General features: G+C 38.5%; 1 protein-coding gene across 1 annotated transcript in view; it reads left to right on the top strand.

The window, feature by feature from the left end:
* Positions 1-25,048, top strand: part of NBAS (NBAS subunit of NRZ tethering complex) — a 399,905-nt gene that overhangs the window by 205,285 nt on the left and 169,572 nt on the right. The window contains 3 exon segments of the mRNA XM_017871408.1: positions 5,395-5,508; positions 8,092-8,249; positions 9,711-9,800. Coding sequence (XP_017726897.1) covers positions 5,395-5,508; positions 8,092-8,249; positions 9,711-9,800 — 362 coding nt within the window.

Below are 25,048 nucleotides of genomic sequence, written 5' to 3'. Positions count from 1 at the left end.
AAAGCCTGGCAGAGACACAACATAAAAGAGAATTTTAGACCAATATCCCTGATGAACATCGATGCAAAAATCCTCAATAAAATACTGGCAAACCGAATCCAGCAGCACATTAAAAAGCCTATCCACCATGTTCAAGTGGGCCTCATCCCTGGGATGCAAGGCTGGTTCAACATACGCACATCAATAAATGTAATCCATCATAAACAGAACCAAAGAGAAAAATGACATAATTATCTTAATAGATGCAGAAAAGGCCTTTGACAAAATTCAACAGCCCTTCATGCTTAAAAACTCTCAATATATTAGGTATTGTTGGGACGTATCTCAAAATAATAAGAGCTATTTATGATCAACCCACAGCTGATATCATACTGAATAGGCAAAAACTGGAAGCATTCCCTTTGAAAACTGGCACAAGACAGGGATGCCCTCTCTCACTATTCCTATTCAACATAGTTTTGGAAGTTCTGACCAGGGCAATCAGGCAGGAGAAAGAAGTAAAGGGTATTAAATTAGGAAAAGAGGAAGTCAAATTGTCCCTGTTTGCAGATGACATGATTGTAATCTAATTTTTGTGTTTTTAGTGGAGACGGGATTTCACCATGTTGGCCAGGCTGGTCTTGAATTCCTGACCTCAAGTGATCCACCCACCTCAGCCTCCCAAAATGCTGGGATTATAGGTGTGAGCCACGGTGCCTGGCCTCTGTGCCTGTTTCATTGAGAATTTACAGTCGTACTGCACAGCAGTGGTACATGACATTTTGGTCAACAACGATCTCATATGCAGTGGTGGTTCCATAAAATTAAAATAGAGCTGAAAATTCCTATCGCCTAGTGACATCAGATGTTATAACACATTATTCACCTTTTTGCGGTGATGGAGATGTAAACTTCCTATACAGCCAGTTATGTAAGTTTCTCACATATAATTATGTTGGTACATAATTCTTGGTAAAGATACTAAATGACTGTGTTACTGGTTTATATATTTACTATACTATGTTATTTTCAAAGGTGTGCCTCCTGTTCATAAAAGAAAAAAGTTAACTGTAAAATAGCCTCAGGTAGTTCCTTCAGGAGGGATTCCAGAAGGCAATGATATCATAGGAGATGATAGCTCCATGTGTTATGGCCCCGAAGTCCTTCCAAATGGGACAATATGTGGAGGTGGAAGAAAGTGATATTGATGTCTTGAACCTATTTTTGGGCTAGACTAATGTGTGTGTTTGTGTCTTAGCATTTAACAAGAAAAGTTTTAAAACGTTAAAAAAAAAAGGCTCAACGTTTCAGCTCAGGCCTCTAATCCCAACACTTTGGAAGGTTGAGGCAAGTGAATCACTTGAGGCCAGGACTTCCACACCATCCTGTGAAACAGTGAAATCCTGTCTCTATAAAATATAAAAATAAAAAATTTCCTGGGTGTGATGATGCACGCTTGTAGGCCTAACTACTTAGGATGCTGAGACAGCAGGCTGCCTTGAACCAAGGAGTTCATGAGGTTACAGTGAGTTATGTAACTGTTGATCATGCCGTTATACTCCAGCCTAGGCGACACAGTGAGATTCTGTTTTTTGTTTTGTTCAGTTTTTTTAAGTTATGGTAACCTATAGTTAACTTATTACTGAAGAAAGAAATTTTTTTTTTTAACTAAATTTTATGTAGCCTCATTGTAGAGTGTTTATAAAGTCTGCAGTAGTGTGCAGTCATATCCCCGGCTTTCACATTCACTCACCACCCAACAAACTGACTCACCCAGATCAATTTCCAGTCCTGTAAACTCCATCCATGGTAAATGTCCTATACAGAGTTACCATTTTTTATCTTTTGTACAATATTTGAACTGTACCTTTTCTGTGGTTAGATACACATAATTCTTACCATTGCATTCCAGTTGCCCATAGTATTCAGTACAGAAACATACTGTACAGGTTTGTAGTCTAGGAGTTGTACCATATAGCCTAGGTGTGTAGTAGGCTATACTATCTAGGTTTGTGTGAGGGCACTCTGTGATGTTTGCTCAAGATGGAATTGCCTAATGACACATGTCATAGAATGTATACCTCTTGCTAAGCAACTCCTGACTGTATTTTTTTGAGCCTCTCTGTTATGTGCATTACTTGATGCTGGGTATTGAACATCCAACTATGAACCAACCCCTGTCCACCAAAAGCTTCCATTTTAATAGATAATAAAGATTATTAAAAAGATAATCACAATTTTTTTTTTGTCCTGATGGCCTACCATTGAAATAAATTGTTTTAAGCAAGTGAAAATAAAGGAATATGTTGCAAGGGCAACGAAAACCTATATTTTATGTAAAATATTTTAAAATATTTTCTAAAATACTTTTGGGAAAATAATTTTAGATCTTTTAACAGGAGCTGAATTTTCTTGTGTATTTTTTAGACTCTGGACTGAGTCTTGTAATAAAAGATGAGCACTGTCAGTGAAACTATAAACTTACTTTGTGTTTAAGGGTTTTCCCCCTTTATATTTGTCAATTAAGATCGTTCAAAGGGGAAAATGCTTTTAAAAGACCTAGCAAAAATGTTTAAAGTCCCTGTTGGGAGGAAACTTTTTTCTTCATCTACTTTGTTTCAAATGGTTGGTCGGGGGGCCTGTGAGTTAATTGACAGTAGACAGGAGAAAAACAAGATTTTTTTTTTACACATGCATGCAGAAGTCACTTAGTTATTAATAACTCTTGAATAGCAAGAAGTAAGGTTTATATACCAACTTAATGAAAAGGGGGATGGAGTGGGAGGGGCTAGGGCTTCAGTGGGAAAGTATGGAAGGGCCTGTTGGGCTTTTTGATGCTAACTGGCAGTCTGTGTGCCAACTGAGTTCTCAGGAAACTCCTGTGGAGGGGGTTTAACTGCAGTTGTATTTTAGGGAGACTCTGCTTTATTCAGATAAGATAAATTCAGTTAGAATTTCTTTCTGCATCTTCCGTAGCTCAAATATTTTCACTTTGAAATAACCCGTATGCCAGAACTGTGATCCCTTGAGCCCCAAATTATTTTCATTCGGTTAGCCTTTAGAAGGAAAAAACATCAAAAATCATTGTTTAATTTAATGTAGACAGTGTATTGGCTAGCATAGTAATGTTGTGGTTGCTGCAGATCACAGGCCGTTTGGCTCCTCCTTTTTTGCGTAATAAAAATGAACACAAGCCAGGTGTGGTGGTTCACACCTTTAATCCCAACACTTTGGGAGGCTAAGGCAGGAGGATTGCTTCAGTTCAGGAGTTCGAGACTGACCTGAGTAACATAGCAAGACCCTGTCTGTACAAAAAATAAAAAAGTTAGCCAGGTTTAGTGGTATGTCCCTGTAGGCCCAGTGACTCTGTAGGCTGAGGTGGGAGGATTTCTTGAATCTGGGAGGTCGAGGTTGCAGTGAGCAGTGGTAGTGCCACTGCACTTCAGCCCGGGCAACAGAGAGAAACTGCATCTCTAAATAAATACATGCACACACGCACACGGCCAAGCAGCTTTCCTAGACAAGGCTTTTATTTTAGGGCTTGGGCTAAAGAACATGGGAGACAGCAGAGGCACAAGGACTCTCTGTAGACTCCCTGAAAAAAAACGGTAGGGATTTTTTGTTGTTGTTTTTGTTTTTAGGCAAAGAGCAGGAATTGATATCTGTGGTAAAGTACGCCAGCTGGGCTGGGCAGTGCGTGTGAGTGGTAGGGTATGCAGGTCGGTGTTAATTTGGTTGCCATAGTTACCTAAGGTAATGGGTCACTTGGTGGTCTGGCTGGTAGCAACAGGCTGCAAATCCATTTCCAGCCTTTGTTCCCCAGGAGAGACACTCCACAACCTTGGTTTGATATTTAGATTTTCTTAAGTCCATTTCCCAGAATTCTTTAAGTAAAAGGCATGGTCAAACATTATGAGAGCACTGAAGAATGGCCGTTCTCTTGGTATGACTAAAGCCCCAGGGTTAGTGGGTATATTGCCAGCAAGGTCGTGGTGTGGGTTTTGTGATCAGTTGGACAAGAGAAGAAAAAAGAAAAAATATATGAAGGGGGAGCCGTATCCCATTCCTATTTATCTCCCAGTGATTCTGTTTACACAGGGTAAAGTTAATATAAAACTTGTTTTAAGATATTATAAGTTGTATTTTTCATCTGTGTGATTGAGATCCATGGGTGCTGGTAATGAAAAAATTATCCCTGATGCATGTTTAAATGAGAGGCTGAGGCATGAGGATCACTTGAGCCCAGGAATTTAAGACCAGCCTGTGCAACGTAGGGAGACCTGTCTCTTCAAACAAACAAACAAACAAACAAAAAATTGTAAGAGAGACTCTGCACTATAGGTATAGGGACTACTGCAATGGAATTTTGCAGTAAGAGAGAGAAATTGGGCTTGTTAAAATAAACTTATGCACATAAAAATTTTAAAGGGTTTATTTTCAACAGATAGCAATTCATGAATTGGGCAGCACCAAACTCAAAGTAGTTCAGGGCTCTTCTGAGTGGATGTGATGGGAAAATTTTATAAGGTGTTTGTGGACAAAGAAAATACTTGATTAGTTAATGTGGGTAGTCCCTAGTTAGAGTACAGTTGGTTATTTCTGATTTTACTGTTTCCATTGAGTTGGGTTTTACTTATGTTGGAACCTAAGTTGGGGCAGATGGAAAATTACAAAAAAGAATCATTGGGGTAAGGAGGCATTCTGGTTAAACCACCTGACAGGGTACAAATTCTTGCCTGAGGGCTGGCCAGGGTGGCCAGATAACATCTGGGAGTTGGTGGCAGGGATGAGGGATTTGATCAGATATCCAGAGTGGAGGATTCTGGCTACAACTGACAGCAGAAGTTTTGCTAAAATTGGGCTCTCAAGGATATGTCCAAGGACAGGGCCCCAGTAAGGCTCAGAGGAGCCCAATGAGAATTTGTTAAGGAACAATCTTTGCCAGTGCTCTGGACAACGTTTGCATTCCAATTTCTAAATAGTAGTTGAATTTTTAATATGAGAAGTTTATTGCTGCATCATCTTCGTCAATTCTTTTAATCTGCTGGTCATTATTTTTCAAGCCCCTTTTATAACCTGCTTTCTTTTGGAAACATAAATTTTCTTCTCCTTCCCTTACCATGGTAATACCAAGACTTTTTTGTAGGGCTCCAAACTACCCTGATTTTGGACTTGCTGGTTTGGGTATTTTAATTAGGAACTAATATTAATCATTGATCTCTTAGGAGACTGACGGCTAATTCCATGCTTCATAAGTGGATTGAAAGGTCAAAGCAACTTTTTCCTCTCATCATTGCAAATCCGTCTAATCTCTCTGTTTTATTTCTGAAGTAATTTGAAAGACAGTGTTAACAAGCTCTTCTATCAGTTGATGTTGCTTGTCATAATCATTAAGTCCTTTGCTTGGACTTACAGGTGAGGACCCAGAAGAAAGGCGGGGACAGGTTCTAGTCCTTTTAGTGGAGCAAGCACTTCGCTTCCATGACTACAAAGCAGCCAATATGCATTGTCAGGAGCTGATGGCCACAGGTGAGTAGACAGCTTATTTAACACTTTGCTCATGTCCTCTTTATGTGATGAATAATGGAAAAGGTCTGTTCTGATATCAATTGACCTGATTGGTAAGCCAGCCACATTGAGGCTTGAGATACATTTTATGAACACTGATAAGTATATAGGCTATGTACTTATATGTTGATATAAACATTTTAACAGATTCAGACATTACATTTTATTTGAGATTTTGGTTGCTTTCTAGTCCCTATTAAAAACATGCTCGTAATTTAAAATAATTTTATGTAAAATATTTTAATGCTATTTCCTGTATTTGTTATCTAAGAGAAAATTTGAATTTTAGATTATTTAGTTTGTGTGTATATAGTCAATATTTCCCTTCTTTAATTTTTTTTAAAGATAGTGTATTAGTTCGTTCTCACACTGCTATAAAGAAATACCTGAGACTGGGTAATTTATAAAGGAAAGAGGTTTAATTGGCTCACAGTTCCACAAGCTATACAGGAAGCATGGCAGCATCTGCCTCCAGGAAGGCCTCAGGGAACTTTCCCTCATGGCAGAAGGCAGAGTGGGAGCAGAAGGCTTACCTGGCTGGAGCAGAAGGAAGAGAGAGACGAGGGAGGGACTACACACTTTTAAACAACCAGAGCTTACAGGGACTCACCATCACAATGACAGCGCCAAGGGGATATGATGTTAAACCATAAGAAATCACCCCATGATCTGATCACCTCCCCCAAGGCCCCACCCCCAGCACTGGGGACTACATTTCAACATGAGGTTTGGGTGGGATACAGATCCAAACCATGCCAGATAGTGTAGTGCTTTTCAAGCCGACATTGAGAAATTGGGAAGGGTTTTGCAACTCCAAAATTCTTCATATTGAAATTCAAATTCAAGTCTCTGCAGGATAATGAGATTTTATTGTAGAATAATTTCTCATTTAAAGAACACATTCTTCAGTGTGATAGGGAGTTTTTTTTTTTTTTTTTTTTTTTCTTATCATGAGCTCTGTACTAAATTGTCAACTTTCCATGGCTATGCTTGAATATGTGAAGGCCCAAACACATCTTTCTATCCACTCTCAATACATTAATAGGGAGTGGTTAAAATGCAGGGCTTCACTTCATGATGACTCATAGAGTTCTGTACTAATGATTTGTGTAACGTTTGCATGTGTACTGTTGAAGCAAACCTTATTCTGACACTTGTTATAACAGCAAGGACTATTGTGATGAGTATGAAGACCACTGCATTAGGGGAGAGAGATTGGACTAAACTCTGAATACAACAAGGACAGCTGGACATTTGTAGCCAACAGGCTAACTGAAGGGTCAGTGGATAAGAGGAGACATCAAGGGCAGGGGGATCCTTGCTAAAATGATTTAATAAGACCTTGCTGAAGGCCAGCCAGGATGATCAGATATCACTGCTGAGGGATGAGTAATTTGATCAGCCCTTGAGAATTTGAGGATTCTGGCTAAACTGACTTAGTAGGATTTTTGCTAAAACTGGAGTATGCAGCCTAGCAAGGCTGGGGGGCAAGGTTAAGGCCTAGTTGAGAACAGGGCTCAGGGTTGTCTGATTTAAGTTTGATCACAGAGAGGATCTTTGGCTTTACATCTATGAAAACATTTAAAACTCTCGAAAAATATTCAATATTTTACAACTTCAGCATTAGCAAATTGTTTTCATAAATGAGCTGTGTTCCATAATATTGACTAAGTGATTTTGTAACATTAAATATGGAATAACTGTGGCTCTCTGTGAAAATGTACTGATCTAAATTGTTCATATGGAGAGCTTTATTATAATTTTATTCTGGTAAGGGTAATATCTGAATTAATTTTTACTTTACATATTTAGAAAAAATTATTCTGTACTACAAGTTTTGTACTTAGACAAATAGGCCTAAGGCTGGAATTCCTTCAAATAAGAATAAAAATGTATTTTAAGAATTCAGAGTATAATGTATAGGAAAAAGATCCCTGCTGAGAGAGTTGGAGGGCGATTCAGTCACTGTCCTTAGATGTCTGTCTGATCTATAAAGTGAGTGATTCTGTATGGGGATCTATCATAATGTCTCTTTTTTCTAGCACTTTGCAGTTTACATGTGCTTTTACATACAAATGTTACTTAATTCCTTCAACAACCCAAGAGGAAGGTGTTATTCTTGTCCTTTTGTAGTAGGAAAAGAATTGTGATACTTTTGGCTCTTTTCTTAAAGCTCTCACACCAGTGCTAAGTAGCAGGGTTGGACCAGGCTCTCAGGTCTTCTGAATTCAGATGACTGCCTTTTTACAGAACATCAAATCTCAGTAGATTATTTGCATTTATTGTCAGTTAATCTAAAATTTAACAGAGTTTTTCAGAAACACTTGTCTGGAGTAGCATTGAACTTTCTGGATAATACACCACCCTAATCTTTCCTCGCTTAGATTTTTATCTGTTTCTGCATATAAAAGAATGTGTCACTAATGACTATGATTTTGCTTTGGTACAACAAGACCTGAGCAGGAAGCCGTTGCATTTGTCATGTTAGATTGAATATTCGTCTTCTTTTGGGAATCATTTTTTTTTTCCTTGCCAATTTTGCAGGTTATCCTAAAAGCTGGGATGTTTGTAGCCAGTTAGGACAATCAGAAGGTTACCAGGACTTGGGCACTCGTCAAGAGCTCATGGCTTTTGCTTTGACACATTGCCCTCCTAGCAGCATTGAACTTCTTTTGGCAGCTAGCAGCTCTCTGCAGACAGAAGTAAGTACTCTCAACAAAGGAAATCCTAACCTGTATGAAGTGCATGTTGTTGGGTATGTGTATCTGAGATATTAAAAAAAAAAATAGTATGAGAATTGTAATTTATGGAAGAAAACTAGATCATCACTTATGGAAAAGGAACATGAAAATATTAGGATATAACATAATGTTGCTGGCTTTGTAACAGCAAGGAAGAAAGGATACAAGACAGCCTTGAGAAAGATAGAAGGTAATATTAGGAAAGAAATTATTGAAAATAATGGGGAAAGTTAGTGTTGTGAATTAAACATATGCTAAATGGTTATGTAAAATATATCTGAAATCATATGGGTTAAAGTCAGTGGAGCAACCATTCCCTTAGGGATCCTTTAGAAATTGGGAATTGGGGTGGGCTTTGGTTGGGGGGATGCTAAATTTCCTAAAATTCACAGGATAGGTCTGCATAGGAGAGGATAGTGCCCCTGTGGAGAAACACTGTTAAATGTATGAGGAGAGTCTAGAATTTACATTTTCATCCCATAGTCATTCTCTTACAGTTGGTAGCTAGTCAGGCAGACATGAGCAAGACAGGAGAGGGCCCCCCACCCCACCAGGAAAGTCAGGCGACCATCAGAGGGGTCAGGCAGTTGTCACACTGCCTCTCTAAAATAATAATTGGTTGCAGCCAGCACCAGGGAAAGACAGTTTCCCTATAGATAGAAAAAAAACCCTGAAACTGGTGATCAGCGCTTCCTGATAAGATCTCAGGAGATGGCCAGTGAGCTCAAGCATGTTCACTAAGCGGCAAAATGGTGGAGTTTCACCGGCATATGACCTGTGAGGGCATTCCACTGGAGAAAGGGAAGAACCCTGCCGCTGAGCTTGCACACAACTCCTGTAAACACACTGTGCATGCTCCTCTCCCATCGCCAGCAGGCCATTGCACGTGTGCACAGCCCACCCCAAGGGGAGAGTCAGGAGAGAAGGGACACAAGAAACTGGAAGTGTGCCAGGGTGTGAAGCTCTGAGCCAAAGGCCAAACCCCGCACTTGTCCTTCAGATCCCTCACTTGGGCCTCTTGCAGGTGTATCTTCCTTCCTTTCATTCCTGCTGTAAGGCTTTTTAATAAACTTCCACTTTTGCTCTAAAACTCGCCTGGGTCTCTTTTTCTGCCATGTGCTCCTCAGTCAAATTTATTCTTCTGAGGAGGCAAGAATTGAGGTTGTTCCAGGCCGGAACATAGACACCGCTTGTAACAATTCATTACATTGTATGTCAGTTTTTTTCACACTTGATCCCCACTTCCGAAACCATTGCATCCTTTTGAAACTGTGAAGTCCTGAAGTAAGCCTGTTACCAAAGCTAATCATTATGAAAAGGTAATTTTCTTTTAAAAGTACTTTTAAATTTCAAGCCTACATTGTGATGAGAAGCAAATTTAAAAATGTAACTCCTTTACAGCATAGCCTGTTCTTGTTTTAGATTCTTTATCAAAGAGTGAATTTCCAGATCCATCATGAAGGAGGGGAAAATATCAGTGCTTCACCATTAACTAGTAAAGCGGTACAAGAGGTAAGTTAAAATGAGGAAGAGGAGTTTGAAAGGTGGCTGAGAGTGGAATAAAATGGGATTACCTAACCTTGTGGATGAGAGGCGTTTTGTGTATGTGTGTGCAGAACACTTTTCTCGCTTTTGTGTGCGTGTGTGAAATATAACATTCATATAAAAAAGTATACCAGAAAATGTTCAGCTCAATAAACTATCATAAAGAAAACACCCATGAAACTACAGGTAAAGAAGCAGCACCTGACCGCCTTCCAAATCCCCCAGAAAACACCCATGAAACTACAGGTAAAGAAGCAGCACCTGGCCGCCTTCCAAATCCCCCAGACCTCTCCTTATTAAACTTCTTTTTTGCCGACGGAGTCTCACTCTTTTGCCAGGCTGGAGTGCAGTGGCGTGATCTCTGCTCACTACAGCCTCCACCTCCCGGGTTCAAGGGATTCTCCTGCCTCAGCCTCCTGAGTAGCTGGGATTACACACCACACCCGGCTAATTTTTTAAATTTTCAGTTGAGATGGAGTCTCACCATGTTGGCCAAGTTGGTCTCAAACTCCTGACCTTAAGTGATCCGCCCTCATCAGCCTTCCAAAGTGCGTGGATTACAGGTGTGAGCCACCATGCCCAGCCTTCTGCATTTCATTCCTAACTTTTCTCTCCCTTTCCAGAGATCACCATTGTCTTGACTAATCCTGATAACCAGATCTTTGTGATTTTTGTTTTTGTTTTAAGTAATTTTGATATGTACCATACATACCCTCAATATGATAGTTTAGTTTTACCTATTTTTGTATTTTATAGAAATAGTTATACTTAATGTTATATTTGTGAGATCCATTCATGCTATTGCATGTAGCTGTAGTTTATTCATTTTTAGTGCCATGTAGAAATTAATTTCGGTGTGCATATTACAGTTTATTCATATGAACATTGACATTGGTTTTCAATTTTGGTGACTAAAAATAATGTGACTGTCATCGTTTGTACGTGTCTCTAGTGTACATGGGCAAACAGTTCTCTCAGGCATGTATCTAGCACTGGAAATATGTGTTGTGAGCTATGTATATAATTCAACCTAAATAGATAATGCCAAATGCTTTTCTTTTGTGCTACTGATTAGACTTTGAACAGTAATGTACAGGATTGCTGGTTACTCCAATCCAGGACATTGCTATTGTTGGTTTCCTAAATTTTGCCTATACTCCTGTTTAGTGATATCTAATTAATTGATTTATATTTTTCTGATTACTAATGAGATGGAGATAGTGCAGGAGAGATCCTCTTTTTGAGGTACTTGTTCAATTCACTTGCTTATTTTGTGTTGGATTTTTGTTGTTTTCCTTTTCCTCATTGAGATTCTTACGAATAAAATTGTCTGCACCAATTAAGTCTATATGTGTTTCAGAATCTTCCATTCTGGGAGAGGAAGGAGGAAGAGTATGCCCCCTGACACCTGTCTTCTTTTGGTCACTGTTTGCCCAAGGGAATTTAACTTTTCATGACTCTTTCTAGAAACGTAGAATTAGCATTTTTTAGATCAAAGGCAGTGGCCCAGTTTCTGACATCCCAGCTAGATAAATTAAGATGTGATGATTCTCTGTATAGATTGGTTTTTCATGAGATTCCATCAAATGGTAAGCTTCACTTTCACAGCTTAAAATGTCCTTTATTTTTCTTGTAACTGTTTTGGGAGACACCTATTGTGGTAAGTGAGCTGCACTAACTTTTTTTTTTTTTGGGGGGGGGCCTGTATCGATCTTGATAAAGTCATTAGTATTTGTGTACTCTAAGTTACTTTTAGAACTCTGGTACAAAGGTTCAGTTGTGGAGTCTATTGATGGAATTAGGGCAAAGATACTTAGCTTTTGCCCAGAGTAGAATATATACAACTACCCCATTTTCACAACTCTTTTTTTAATATTAAAATTTAAATTAATGAGCATGGATCTAATATGCATGTGTATTCCCAGTTCAATACTAAGTAATCTGATTATCTCAAAGAGGGTTGTAATGTTAATTTTTGCTCCTATGGAATTTTTGCCTCTTCCTCTTGCAGCAGTGACTCTAGGACAGCACTGCCAATAGAACTTTCTTCAGTGAAGGAAATATGTCATACCAGCACTGTTCATCATTGTAGCCACTAGTCACACAGAGCTATTGGGCACTTGAAATATCACTTTTAAGGGATCAAATTTTAAATTTATTTAATTAATTAATTTATTTTTGAGATGAGGTTTCACTATGTTGGCCGGGCCGGTCTTGAACTCCTGGCCTCAAGTGATCCACCAGCTTCGGCCTCCCAAAGTGCCGGGTATACAGGTGTGATGAATCACTGCATCCAGCCTTAAATTGTACTTAGTTTTAATTAATTTAAATGTAAATAGCCACATGAGGCTACTGGCTACCAGATTGGACATCAGAGCTCTAGAAGGTGCAACATTCAGTGGAGGACGGCATTCAGCCGCCAGCACTGCAGGCAGTGGACTTCTTTTGTTGTTGCCCTCCCTCCCTTCAGATGGCAGCCATAGCATTTTCTAGGGTCCTAGAGTGACGTGGATACACTTTGTCCTTTGGCATGTTTTGACTTGCAGTTGTACTGATTAGCAACTATTGTTTTCCCTCATTGGATGTAAAAACACATTAAACTTCTATACTGTTCCCTCTGTGGGATTCAGAATGGTTCTTATACTAGCCAGTGGTCACTCAATGTTCCATGTATTAGGAGGAGCTATCTTTCAAGGTCCAATTGAAGACCTACTTTTCATGAGATCTTTATCCGAAGTTTTGTTCCTTTTGAACCTCTCATCCCTCCACAGCTTGTCCAGTCACATCTCCTACTCTGCTTGCCTCCAGCATCATCCCTTTTCATGCCTTTCAAACATCTGTCATGTTCCAGTGGTAGAGAACATATCACCATTTAGTGTTATTTTGTAGAGTTTCCTCTCTGTCTGGAGGACACTTCTGATCTTGTGCTCTTGTGCTTGTCTTGTGCTCTTACCCCTTCCATCTGAAGTATGTTCTTTGTGAAGTTTTCCTTGAGTCCTCAAATTGCCCCCTTCTCTATATTCCCTAAGTGTTCTCTGTTCTGCGTTAGCACTTTGCGGTGTGACTTGGTGTTGTCCGGTCACTGGAGGTGTGCCATCTATCTGTGCTCTTACTGTGCTTCTCAATCAGTGAATGCCTACGTCATGCTTCATAAAGCTCAGTTGGAGACACCAACTGCATAATGATCAGTCAGTGGTAAAAATCAATTAGGAAGTGGATTTTTTTTTTTTTAAATTTCCTAAAATGAATTAGGAAGTGGATTTTCAGTCATCATGTGGTGACTACTGAGGTGCTGTGATGTTTTGGCCAGTGTGAGGAGTGTATCATTTTTCTGTTCAGCATGGAATTGCAATGTGTTTGCTAAGCTCAGCTTTATGAATTATTTGGAACCTGCTTGTTCTTTCCAAAATCTGTGAAAAGCCTTTTGTGACTTTGGGGACTTCTATTTTCTGCTTCTACAATGAATTACAAAGTGTCAGCCTGACCTCTTGGTGGCTTCTTTGGAGTGGGCCATGCTGTGTTACTGCAAGTGGGCACGTGTTATTCTATTAAATCCCATCGGTAAACGAAGGAGACCACTGGTAGTCCTCTACAAGTTCCTCTTAGCAAGGAAAAGGAGTTCTTCCAAAATGATTGTCTTTTGCTTTTCTTTGTTTTTTTTTTTTTAAATCTCCTTAAAATCTTTCCCATCTGCCTTTGTCCCCTTTCAGCAAATTGTAATAGATCTAGATCTCATGAAGTACTAGTCCAAACCCTCAATACACACATTACGGCTTTGATTTATGAGGCATGTTTCAGAATGTTATAGCTACTATTATTAGGTTAAAATACAGTGCTTAGCTCTAAGATGCCGTGTGTTACACATTAATGGTGGAGGGAATAACCACATTAAGTTATCGCTCATAAATGAGAGATGATGTGTAATCTGTAAACACATTAGAGCATAAAGTAAAGCAGATGTGTAATCTGCTTTAATACTTAAGACTTTCATTATTTCACTTGTGAAAATAATGATTTTTATTTATATATCCAAGCAAAATAAAGATGTAATTGTTATGCAGTAGCATTTATGTTAGTACAAATGGAGCCTACAAGTTTGAAGATATTGCTGTTGTCCCTGTGAACAGGATGTTTGTCCATAAATAGAACAAAATGCATAATTTGTGAGTAACTACCAAAATTACAGATTTCCAGTTCTTATTAATGTTGGTCATTATGCTTTTTAGATGGAACAGTATTCTACCCCTTAGAGTATATTACCATTTTGTTTAGCTAGTATTAGGTATATCAGTTAACCAATGGTGTTTTCCCTAGGTAAATCTAATTAGAGTTAGAAATGGATCGTGTACAAGGTTCCCATTAGAAAATAATTTGCACTGTGGGAAAGTTTGTTATGAGCATTTTAAGTGGCTACAGATTTATATGACTGGACTAATTAATGTTTAAAACTTGAGCATGGACTAAGTATAGAGCTAAGTTTGAATTTATAAAATTACTGTTTAGAAATATTTAAATAGGCCGGGCGCGGTGGCTCAAGTCTGTAATCCCAGCACTTTGGGAGGCCGAGACGGGCGGATCACGAGGTCAGGAGATCGAGACCATCCTGGCTAGCACGGTGAAACCCCGTCTCTACTAAAAAATACAAAAAACTAGCCGGGTGTGGTGGCAGGCGCCTGTAGTCCCAGCTACTCGGGAGGCTGAGGCAGGAGAATGGCGGGAACCCGGGAGGCGGAGCTTGCCGTGAGCTGAGATCCGGCCACTGCACTCCAGCCTGGGCGACAGAGCGAGACTCCATCTCAAAAAAAAAAAAAAAAAAAAAAAAAAAAAAAAAAAGAAAAAAAGAAATATTTAAATAAAAGTGAGCAGAATGTCAGTTATATTACAATATATTGGCCAGCATTGACTTTTCCATTCACCAGTTGATAGACATTTGGGTTGTTTCCATTTCTTAGCTATTTTGAATAATGCTGCTCTGAACATTGATGTAAATGCCTTTGTATGGAAATATGTTTTGATTTTTCTAGATGCAGAATTTCTGCATTGTTTGTTATATTATGTTTAACATCTGAAGAAACTGCCAAACTTTTTGTTTTCCAAAGTGTCTGCACATTTTTTACATTTCCACAAAGAATATGTTAAGGTTCCAGTTTCTCTACATCCTTGCTAATGTGTGTTATTAACTTTTTTTTTTTTTTTAATTTATTTTACTTTAAGTTCCGGGATATATGTGCAGAATGTGCAGGTTTGTTACGTAGGTAACATGGTGAGTTGCTGCACCTATTGACCTGCCATCTAAGTTTCCTCCCCTTTCCCGCAACCCCTCAACAGGCCCTGGTGTGTGTTGTTCCCCTCCCTGGGTCCATGTGTTCTCATTGTTCAAGTCTCACTTGTGAGTGAGAACGTGTGGGGTTTTGTTTTCTGTTCCTGTGTTAGTTTGCTGAGGATGATGGCTTCCAGCTTCATCCATGTCCCTGCAAAGGTCATGATCGCATACCTTTCTATGGCTGTGTAATACTCCATGGTGTATATGTACCACATTTTCTTTATAATCCAGTCTATCATTGATCAACATTTGGGTTGGTTCCATGACTTTGCTTTTGTAAATAGTGCTGCAATAAGCATATGTGTGCATGTGTCCTTATAGTAGAATGATTTACATTCCTTTGAGTATATACTGAGTAATGGGATTACTGGGTCAAATGGCATTTCTGGTTCTAGATCCTTGAGAAGTTGCCATACTGTCTTCTACAATCGTTGAACTAATTTACGTTCCCAACAACAGTGTAAAAGCATTCCTATTTCTTCACAGCCTTGCCAGCATCTATTGTTTCTTGACCTTTTTTAATAATCACCATTCTAACTAACTGGTGTGAAATGGTATCTCATTGTGGTTTTGATTTGCATTTCTCTAATGACCGGTGATGTTGAGCTTTTTTTCATATGTTTCTTGGCGGTGTAAATGTCTTCTTTTGATAAGTGTCAGTTCATACCCTTTGCCCACTTTTTGATGGGGTTGTTTGTTTTTTACTTGTAAATTTGTTTAAGTTCCTTATAAATTCTGGATATTAGATCTTTGTCAGATGGGTAGATTACAAAAATTTTCTCCCATTCTGTAGGTTGCCTGTTCACTCTAATGCTAGTTTCTTGTGTTGTGCCAAAGCTCTTTAGTTTAATTAGACCCCATTTGTCAATTGTGGCTTTTGTTGCAATTGCTTTGACGTTTTTATCATGAAGTCTTTGCCCATGCCATTGTCCTGAATGGTATTGCCTAGGTTTTCTTCTAGGGTTTTTATGGTTTGGGGTTTTACATTTAAGTCTTTAATCCATCTTGAGTTAATTTTTGTATAAAGTGTAAGGAAGGGGTCTGGTTTCAGTTTTCCTCACATGGCTAGCCACTTCTCCCACCACCATTTATTGAATAGGAGATCTTTTCCCCATTGCTTGTTTCTGTCAGGTTTGTCAAAGATCAGATGGTTGTAGATGTGTAGTGCTATTTCTGAGGTCTCTGTTATGTTCCTTTGGTCTATATGTCTGTTTTGGTACCAGTACCATGCTGTTTTGGTCACTGTAGTCTTATAGTATCGTTTGAATTCAGGTAGCATGATGCCTCCAGCTTGATTCTTTTTGCTTAGGATTGTGTTGGCTAGACGGGATCTCCTTTGATTCCCTATAAAATTTAAAGTAGTTTTTCCTAATTCTGTGAAGAATGTCAGTGGTAGTTTGATGGGAATAGCATTAAATCTATGAATTACTTTGGGCAGTATGGCCATTTTCATGATATATTGATTCTTCCTATCCATGAGCATGGAATGTTTTTCCATTTGTTTGTGTCCTCTCTTATTTCCTTGAGCAGTTATTTGTAGTTCTCCTTGAAGAGGTCCTTCAGATCCCTTGTCACCTGTATCCTAGATATTTTATTCTCTTTGTAGCAATTATGAATGGGAGATTTGGTTATCTATTGTAGGCGTAAAGGAATGCTTGTGATTTTTGCACATTGATTTTGTATCCTGAGACTTTGCTGAAGTTGCTTACCAGCTTAAGGAGTTTTGGGGCTGAGATAATGGGGTTTTCTAAATATAAAATCATGTCATCTGCAAATAGAGACAATTTAACTTCCTCTCTTCCTGTTTGAATACCCTTTATTTCTTTCTCTTGCCTGATTGCCCTGGCCAGAACTTCCAATACTATGTTGAATAGGAGCGATGAGAGAGGGCATGCTTGTCTTGTACCAGTTTTCAAAGGGAATGCTTCCAGTTTTTGCCCATTTAATGTGATATTGGCTTTGGGTTTGTCATAAATAGCTCTTATTATTTTGAGATATGTTCCATTAATACCTAATTTATTGAAAATTTTAACATGAAGGGATGTTGAATTTTATCTAAGGCCTTTCTGCATCTGTTGAGATAATCATGTGGTTTTTGTCATTGGTTCTGTTTATGTGATGGATTACATTTATTGATTATGTATTTTGAACCAGCCTGGCATCCCAGGGATGAAGCCGACTTGATTGTGGTGGATAAGTTTTTGATGTGCTGCTGGATTTGGTTTGCCAGTGTTTCACTGAGGATTTTCGCATAAGTGTTCAACAGCGATATTGGCCAGAAGTTTTCTTTTTTTGAGAACCCGCTCCCGATAGTTAAGGTGGGTTCTTTTCTATTTCCTAGATGTCTCAAGTGGTTTAAGAAATAAAGGGAAAGAGCACAAGAGAGAGAAATTTAAAGCTAGGTGTCCGAGGGAGACATCACATGTCCGCAGGATCCGTGATGTTCCCCAAGATATAAAACCAGCAAGTTTTTATTAGCGATTTTCAAAAGGGGAGGGAGTGCACGAATAGAGTGTGGGTCACAGAGATCACATACTTCACAAGGTAATAAAATATCACAAAGCAAGTGGAGGCAGGGCAAGATCACAGGACCACAGGATGGGGTGAAATTAAAATTGCTAATGAAGTTTCGGGCACGCATTGTCATTGATAACATCTTATCTGGAGACAAGGTTGAGAGCAGACAACCTGTCTGACCAAAATTTATTGGGCGGGAATTTCCTCTTCCTAATAAGCCTGGGAGTGCTACAGGAGACCAGGGCTTATTTCATCCCTTTGGCTTAGCTTCCACCATAAAAGGCGGCCACCCTCAGAGGGCCGTTCATAGACCTACCCTCAGGGTGCATTCTCTTTCTCAAGGATGTTCCTTGCTGAGAAAAAGAATTCAACGATATTTCTCCTATTTGCATTTGAAAGAAGAGAAATATGGCTGTGTTCCGCCTGGCTCACCTTTGCAGTCAGGCTCCCAGTGTTATCTCCCTTCTTCCCTGAAGATTGCTGTTATCCTGTTCCTTTTTAAGGGTGCCCAGATTTCATACTGTTCAAACACACATGCTCTATGAACAATTTGTGCAGTTAACACAATCATCACAGGGTCCTGAGGCGACACATGTCCTCCTCAGTTTACGAAGAAGACGACGGGATTAAGAGATTAAAGACAGGCATAGGAAATCGCAAGGGTATTGACTGGGGAAGTGATAAGTGTCCATGAAATCGTCACAATTTATGTTCAGAGACTGCAGTAAAGGCAGGCGTAAGACATTATAAAACTATTAATTTGGGGATCTAATAAATGTACATGAAATCTTCACAATTTATGATCTTCTGCTGTGGCTTCAGCCGGTCCCTCTGTTCAGGGTCCCTGACTTCCCGCAACATCTCTGTACAGTTTTGGTATCGGGATGCTGCTGTCTTCATAAAATGAGTTAGGGAGGAGTCCCTCCTTTTCAATTGTTTGGATTAGTTTCAGACATAATGGTCCCAGCTCCTTTTTGTACCTCTGGTAGAATTCGGCTGTGAATCCGTCTGGTCCTGGGCTTTTTTTGGTTGGTAGACTATTAATTACTGCTTCAATTTCAGAACTCATTATTGGTCTATTCAGGGATTCAGATTCTTCCTAGTTTAGTTTTGGGAGTGTGTATATATGTCTCCAGGAATTTCTCCATTTCTTCTAGATTTTCTTGTTTATTTGTGTAGAGGTGTTTATAGTATTCTCTGATGGTAGTTTGTATTTCTGTGGGGTCGGTGGTCATATCCCCTTTATCATTTTTTATTTTGTCTATTTGATTCTTCTCTCTTTTTCTTATTATTTCAGCTAGCAGTCTTTTTTTAAACTGGTTTTTGATTGAATTGTTTTATTAAAGCCATTCCTATATATGTACTATTTCATTATGATATTTGTTTGATATTTATATCCCAAGTAACTAATGATGATGAGCTCTTTTTTTTCATGTGCTTATTGGCTGGCTATTCTTATACTTTCTTAATGTAATGGTATCCAAATATTTTACCCATTTTTTAACTTGGTTATTTGTCTTGTTATTGAGCTGTAAGATTTTTATTTTGTTTTGTTTTTTTAACATCTTGTAGTCAAGTGTTTTTTTTTTTTTCTCAGATTTATGATTTGAAAGTATTTTTTCTCTCAATATATATTTGACTTTTTATTTTCTTAATGCTGGCTTTTAAGGTACAAAAAATGTTTAATGTTCCTGAAGTCTTGTTTATTAATATTTTCTTTTATGGGTTGTACTTTTGCTGTTATATCTAAGAAATCTGTGTGTAACCCAAGATTGCGAAGATTTACGCCTGTGCTTTTTTTCTGAAAGTTTTGTCATTTTCAGTACTTACATTTATTTATTTACCTTTTTAAGTAAGAAGTCGTCCTTTTATGAAATAAGTGTAGACTTGAGGGATATCCATCTGCAAAAAGAGAAATTAGAACTTTACCTCATATCACACATAAGAATTAATAGAATCATGTTTCTTTATCTTACGATACTTATTCTTTCTTAATAGATTTTAAATTTCACATTTAGTGCACACAAAGATGCAAATGAATTATTTTGAAGTTTTAAATGAAATAATTTTATTTGGAGTGATTTTGTTGTAATTATTGCTTTACTGATTTTCCCCATGTGCTCTGGAATTTTGGTTTGCACGCTAATTTTGAGTGATGAAACATTCTATCCCACCTTCCTTACCTAATGATTCTGTAGTGTTGTGGTTTCTCTCTGCTCGGTCCTGTGGCACTTCACTCAAGAATATGTCCGTTGGTAGTTTTTCACATGAAGTTTTTTCCCCTTTGTAAGGTTGAGAATATGAGAATGCACACATGGAGCCAGTGAAGGGATTGTCCTAGTTCCTTTCAGCCTTGTTTTTGTGCTCTTCCTCCTTAGGCCTTGTGTAAATTACAGCTTGTGTAAATGCATAGCCTGGACAGTAAATCTGGCTGAAGTTTTTTCTTTGCAGGGTATGCTTTTGATTCACGGTTCTTCTCTGGAAAGGAGCACCTGACAGCCACTGCTGATACCTGAATTCTGAGCCCCAAAATGTTGAACTCTATTGAACTTGGGTGTCCTTTGACTCCTTTTTCTATGCTCATTTTAGAGCACAGTTAGTGTACTGAAACAGGAGTTTACCATCCCATGTTGACTGGAGTTTATAATGTTTTCTTTAGTTACAGAAATAATGCAAGCTTTAATTTTAATAATTCATTTATAGGGGCATAAGGGATATTGACATTACCCAGCACACTCTATTTCTTGAAAGTAAAAGAAATTAGATGTGAAACATGTATGATAAAATAGATACATGGATATATGTGTAACTTTGTACTTTCTGCTTTTTTAAAATATAAAAATAATTTAATGAACAACACATTAATATATGTGAAAGACAACGTTCTCTCTTTTTCCTCCCTCTCATGTTTCTATTCTCTGATCTTCCTGAGCCCCATGAATCCCACTGCTCGGAGATAAACATTTCTAACTTCATATGTTTCCTTCCATACTTTTCCTAAGTACAAACAGATTTTCTGTATAGCTTCTCCTCTGTCTCCTGGAGGTTTATTTGTTTTATAAACTAAAATGAATTCATACTGCATACATTATTTTGCAGGTTACTGTTTCATGTAATACTGATATGTGTCATTGGATCTGCCCTTGTAATTCCATGTAGACCATTTACATAATGGCATCATGGTATTCACTGGATGCGTGTACCGTGACTTATTTCTTGTTTCCTTTGCTTTTGTACATTTAGATTGTGTCCAACTTTTCTCTGTTTAGACTAAACTGCACTATGCATTTTACGTACACATCTTTGCATACTCATGCTGGTGTTGCTCTGCAATAAAATGCTAGAAATGGGCTCCTGGGATAGGTAATTTCCTATTTTCTTGTGTTTTATTTTTATAACTTTGTATAAATGCTCACTTTGTTTTGTTTACTGTTGATACCAGCACATCACTGGAAGCATGGTATGTCCTCATTAGTTTTTGTTCAGTTGTGTTTTGGACAATATTGCCTGATGAGTGTTCTTTGTGGAAGATTCAGTTTACAGTGATCTGGATGGTAACACAGTGCCAACACAATTCAGAAATTCAAACATCCATTTCTGCATTTTAGTCAGCATACAGGTCTGACCAAAGAAGGAAATACTTGGCTCATTGTCATGCTTCTGGGATACTATCTTTACTTATTTGATAGCTTGATACTCAGGAGTGTGAATCATAATTTTGATTAGATTGACATATCTACATCATAGATTTCCATTCTTCACAAAGGTTTATACTAGTAGCTTCCTCTTTTAGCACCACTGTTAGAATTTCAGATTGTATTCTTTCTTCTATCCTGCTGTTTCTTCATAAGGCCTATGCATTTCTAATGTATTTTATGTTTTAAACTATGTTAGTAATAAGCAATACATTTTATTTTTCTTCTATTGCTGTTTATTGAGTTATTAATTGCTATTTAAATTCACTTGCAAAAGACATTTTCCAAAAAATAATACATTCAAGTTTTCTCTCTTAGTTACAGTGTAATCTGTGGCTGTTAACAGTTTTCTTTTACTTTATTTATTCATTCATTATTTATTTAATTTTTTTTCTTTTTTTGAGACAGTGTCTCACTCTGTTGCCCAGGCTGGAGAACATTGGTACTATCTTGGCTTACTACAACCTCTGCCTCCTGGATTCAAGCAATTCTCAAGCATCAGCCCCCTTTAGCTGCGATTAAAGGTGTGTGCCACCACACCCGGTTAATTTTTATATTTTTAGTAGAGACAGGGTTTTGCCATGTTGGCCAGGTTACTCTCGAACTCTTGGCCTCAATTGATCTGCCCACTTCGGCCTCCTAAAGCGCTGGGATTACATATGTGAGCCACTGTGCCTGGCCAGTTTCCTTTTACTTTTAAGGAAATACCATAATATTATTTAGCCCTGTAGGGTCTAAATTGTACCACTCTGATAGACGTTTCCTACATTTCTTTAGTTTATACTTAGTATTGGTAACATCTTTTTGTTTTCTCTCATTATCTTTCATCTACTCTCCATGGGACCTTCTTTCCTCACCATTTTACCAGAACAGCTCGTGTCTGGGTCACCACCAGTGACCTCTTGTTGCCAAGTTCTTGGGTCAAATCTCAGTCTTTGTTTTATTTGACCTATAAATAACATTTGACATACTTGTTTCAGGGACATCTCATACACCTTGTTTTTCCCAGACCTCACTGGCCACTGTGTCTCATTGTCTTTACTGGTTTGTCCTCATCTCCACAGCTAAATGTTAGATACCCCAGGTCATAGCCTTTAAACATTATCACTGTCTACGCTTATTCTTTCAGTGCGTTCATACATGATCCTGACTTGAAATAATTGACTTTGTGCTGATGATTCCCTGCTTAATAGCTGTAGCCCTGACCTCTCTTCTGAGTTCCGGACTTGAATGTACAGCTGCCAACCTAACATCTATAGCTAATTTCTTTTTTTTTTTTTTCTAATTATACTTCAAGTTCTGGGGTACATGTGCACAACATGCAGGTTTGTTACATATGTATACATGTGCCATGTTGGTGTGCTGCACTCATTAACTCGTCATTTACATTAGGTATATCTCCTAATGCTATCCCTCCCCCCTCCCAGTTAATTTCTTTTAGACAACCCAATCTCAATATGTTAAAATGGAACTACTGATTTCAACCCTCTTCCTCCCCCCACCTACCACATCCCCCAAAACAATGACCTTCTTTCTGTAGTCTTTCCCATGTCACAAAATAGAGCTCTTTGTAGGTGTTCACGTCATAAATCTTTTGCTGTCATCCTTGATTCTTCTCCTCCTTTATGGGACATCCTGCTGATCCCACTTTCACAGTTGACTCAGAATTGGGCTCCATTTTACCATCACCACTGCTACCACTCAGGTCTAAATTATCATCGTATCTCCCCTAGAGTCATAAAGTAGTGTCCTGTTTGTCTCCCTGCTTCTGCTCTTGCTATAGTCTATGGTCAACAATATAGCCAGAGTGTTTCTTTCAAAATACATCAGATCATGACACATTTCTCAAAACCTTTCACTCAGAGTGGAAACTAAGGCTTTACAATCATCTACAAGGATACCCAGGGTCTCTTTTCCCCACTGTTAGGCTTTAATGTTGGACTTTATTTTCCTTCCACCCCTTCCCTGCCCCCAATACACACATTCATTTTGCTCAGCTGACTCTAGTCGTACTGGCTTTTTTTGTTTGTTTGTTTGTTTGTTTGTTTGTTTTTGCCATTCTTTAAGCATTCCCAGCAAGCTGTTGCCTCTGGATCCTTATACTTGCTGTATTTTACCTGGAACGTTCTTCCCAAATATCTGTATCCATATGACTTATCCTCTCACTTCCATCAGGTGTCTGCTCAAATATACTCTTTCTCTGTGTTATTACAGTGTTGTCACCCCTCCACATGGCTTTATTTTCTTTCTAACTCATAAATATGTATAAAACTTATCTGATATGCTTTTCTGACATGCTTTATATTTATTTTTGCTTGTCTTTTACTGGATTGTGAGCTCTTTGTAGCAGATACTATGCATGTTTGGTCAGTGTTATATTTCCAGAATTTACAACAATGCCTGTCACAAGTTGATGTCATAAACATTTGTGGAAGAATGAATGAGTAAATGAGGGAAGTAAGATATGGATGTGATGAGTGGGGATAAGTTCTGCTATTAAATGGGGAGGAATATTTGAATGGGATCCTATTTGATAATTTCTCAGTTCATTGGTGAAATAAGGCAAATTGCCTTATTTTCCTTTGTTCCCCACTGTTCCATGAGTTTCTTAGAAACAGGGGCCATATCTTAATCGTCATGGTAATCCTGTTGCCTAGCACCGGGTCTTAAACATAGTAGGCATGACAAATTATGTGGTCAGTAAACTTACTTTGTGGGTTCATCTAGAACCCAAAGTCATTTATCAAAAGTAATTTTAAAAATTGGGCATGGAAAAAAGAAAATAAAAATATGCTTTATATACCTCTCTTTTTCCAGAATGTAGGTTTTATAATCTGGATCCAAGAATTCTAGGAGATCCAAGAAGAGTTTGGCCTCTAAAACCCCTGAAGTAGTATGCCTAATATTAATTTTTTAAAAAAATTTTAGACCACAGGGTTTGGCTGTGTCACCAAGGCTGGAGTGCAGTGTAGTGCAGTTACAACTCACTGCATCCTTGAACTCCTGGGCTTAAGTGATCCTTCTGCCTCAGCCCACGAAGTAGCTAGGACTACAGGCACATGCCACTATCCTTGGCTAATTTTTATTTTATTTATTTTAGATACGGGGGTCTCAATATTTTGCCCAGGCTGGTCTCGAACTCCTGGCCTCAAGCGACCCTCTTGCTTCAGCCTCCCAAAGTGCTGGGATTACAGGCGTGAGCCCCTGCACCTGGCCAGTATGCCTAATTTGATGTGTGTGTGTGTGTGTGTGTGTTTGTGACTTTGTATTCATGTGAATGCACGTGCACATTTGTTCCGTTTTCTGGGTAAAGGGCTCAGCTTCCATCAGACATGTATAGGAGTCCATGGCCCCTAAACATGAGAGCAGCTAAGCTGTAACTTTGCCTGCTAATTGGCAGATGAGATGAAGCAGAGTCAGACTTCAGAGTGATGTACTCCATAGAGTGTTTTTCTGTTGCTTGTTCTGACAGGTATTTCTAAAAGTACTATCACCGGTAATAAGGATTGCATGCTTAGTATTTTGAGTTCAGATGAAATTTGCTATAAGTAAGTGTTAGGTGCAGCGAAGTACTTTGGGTTATTTAAGGCTATGTTGGAGGAGAGTGGTAGTGGTTGAGCTCAACCTAAACTGTTTGTAATCCTTGCCTAGTTTATATGTACCACCAGTTCAGTTTGCAG

Source organism: Rhinopithecus bieti, unplaced genomic scaffold, assembly GCF_001698545.2.
Source record: "Rhinopithecus bieti isolate Rb0 unplaced genomic scaffold, ASM169854v2 scaffold_4781, whole genome shotgun sequence".
Lineage (NCBI taxonomy): Eukaryota > Metazoa > Chordata > Mammalia > Primates > Cercopithecidae > Rhinopithecus > Rhinopithecus bieti.
The sequence above is the reverse complement of the archived record's forward strand: the minus strand, read 5'-3'. Positions and strand labels throughout refer to the sequence as shown.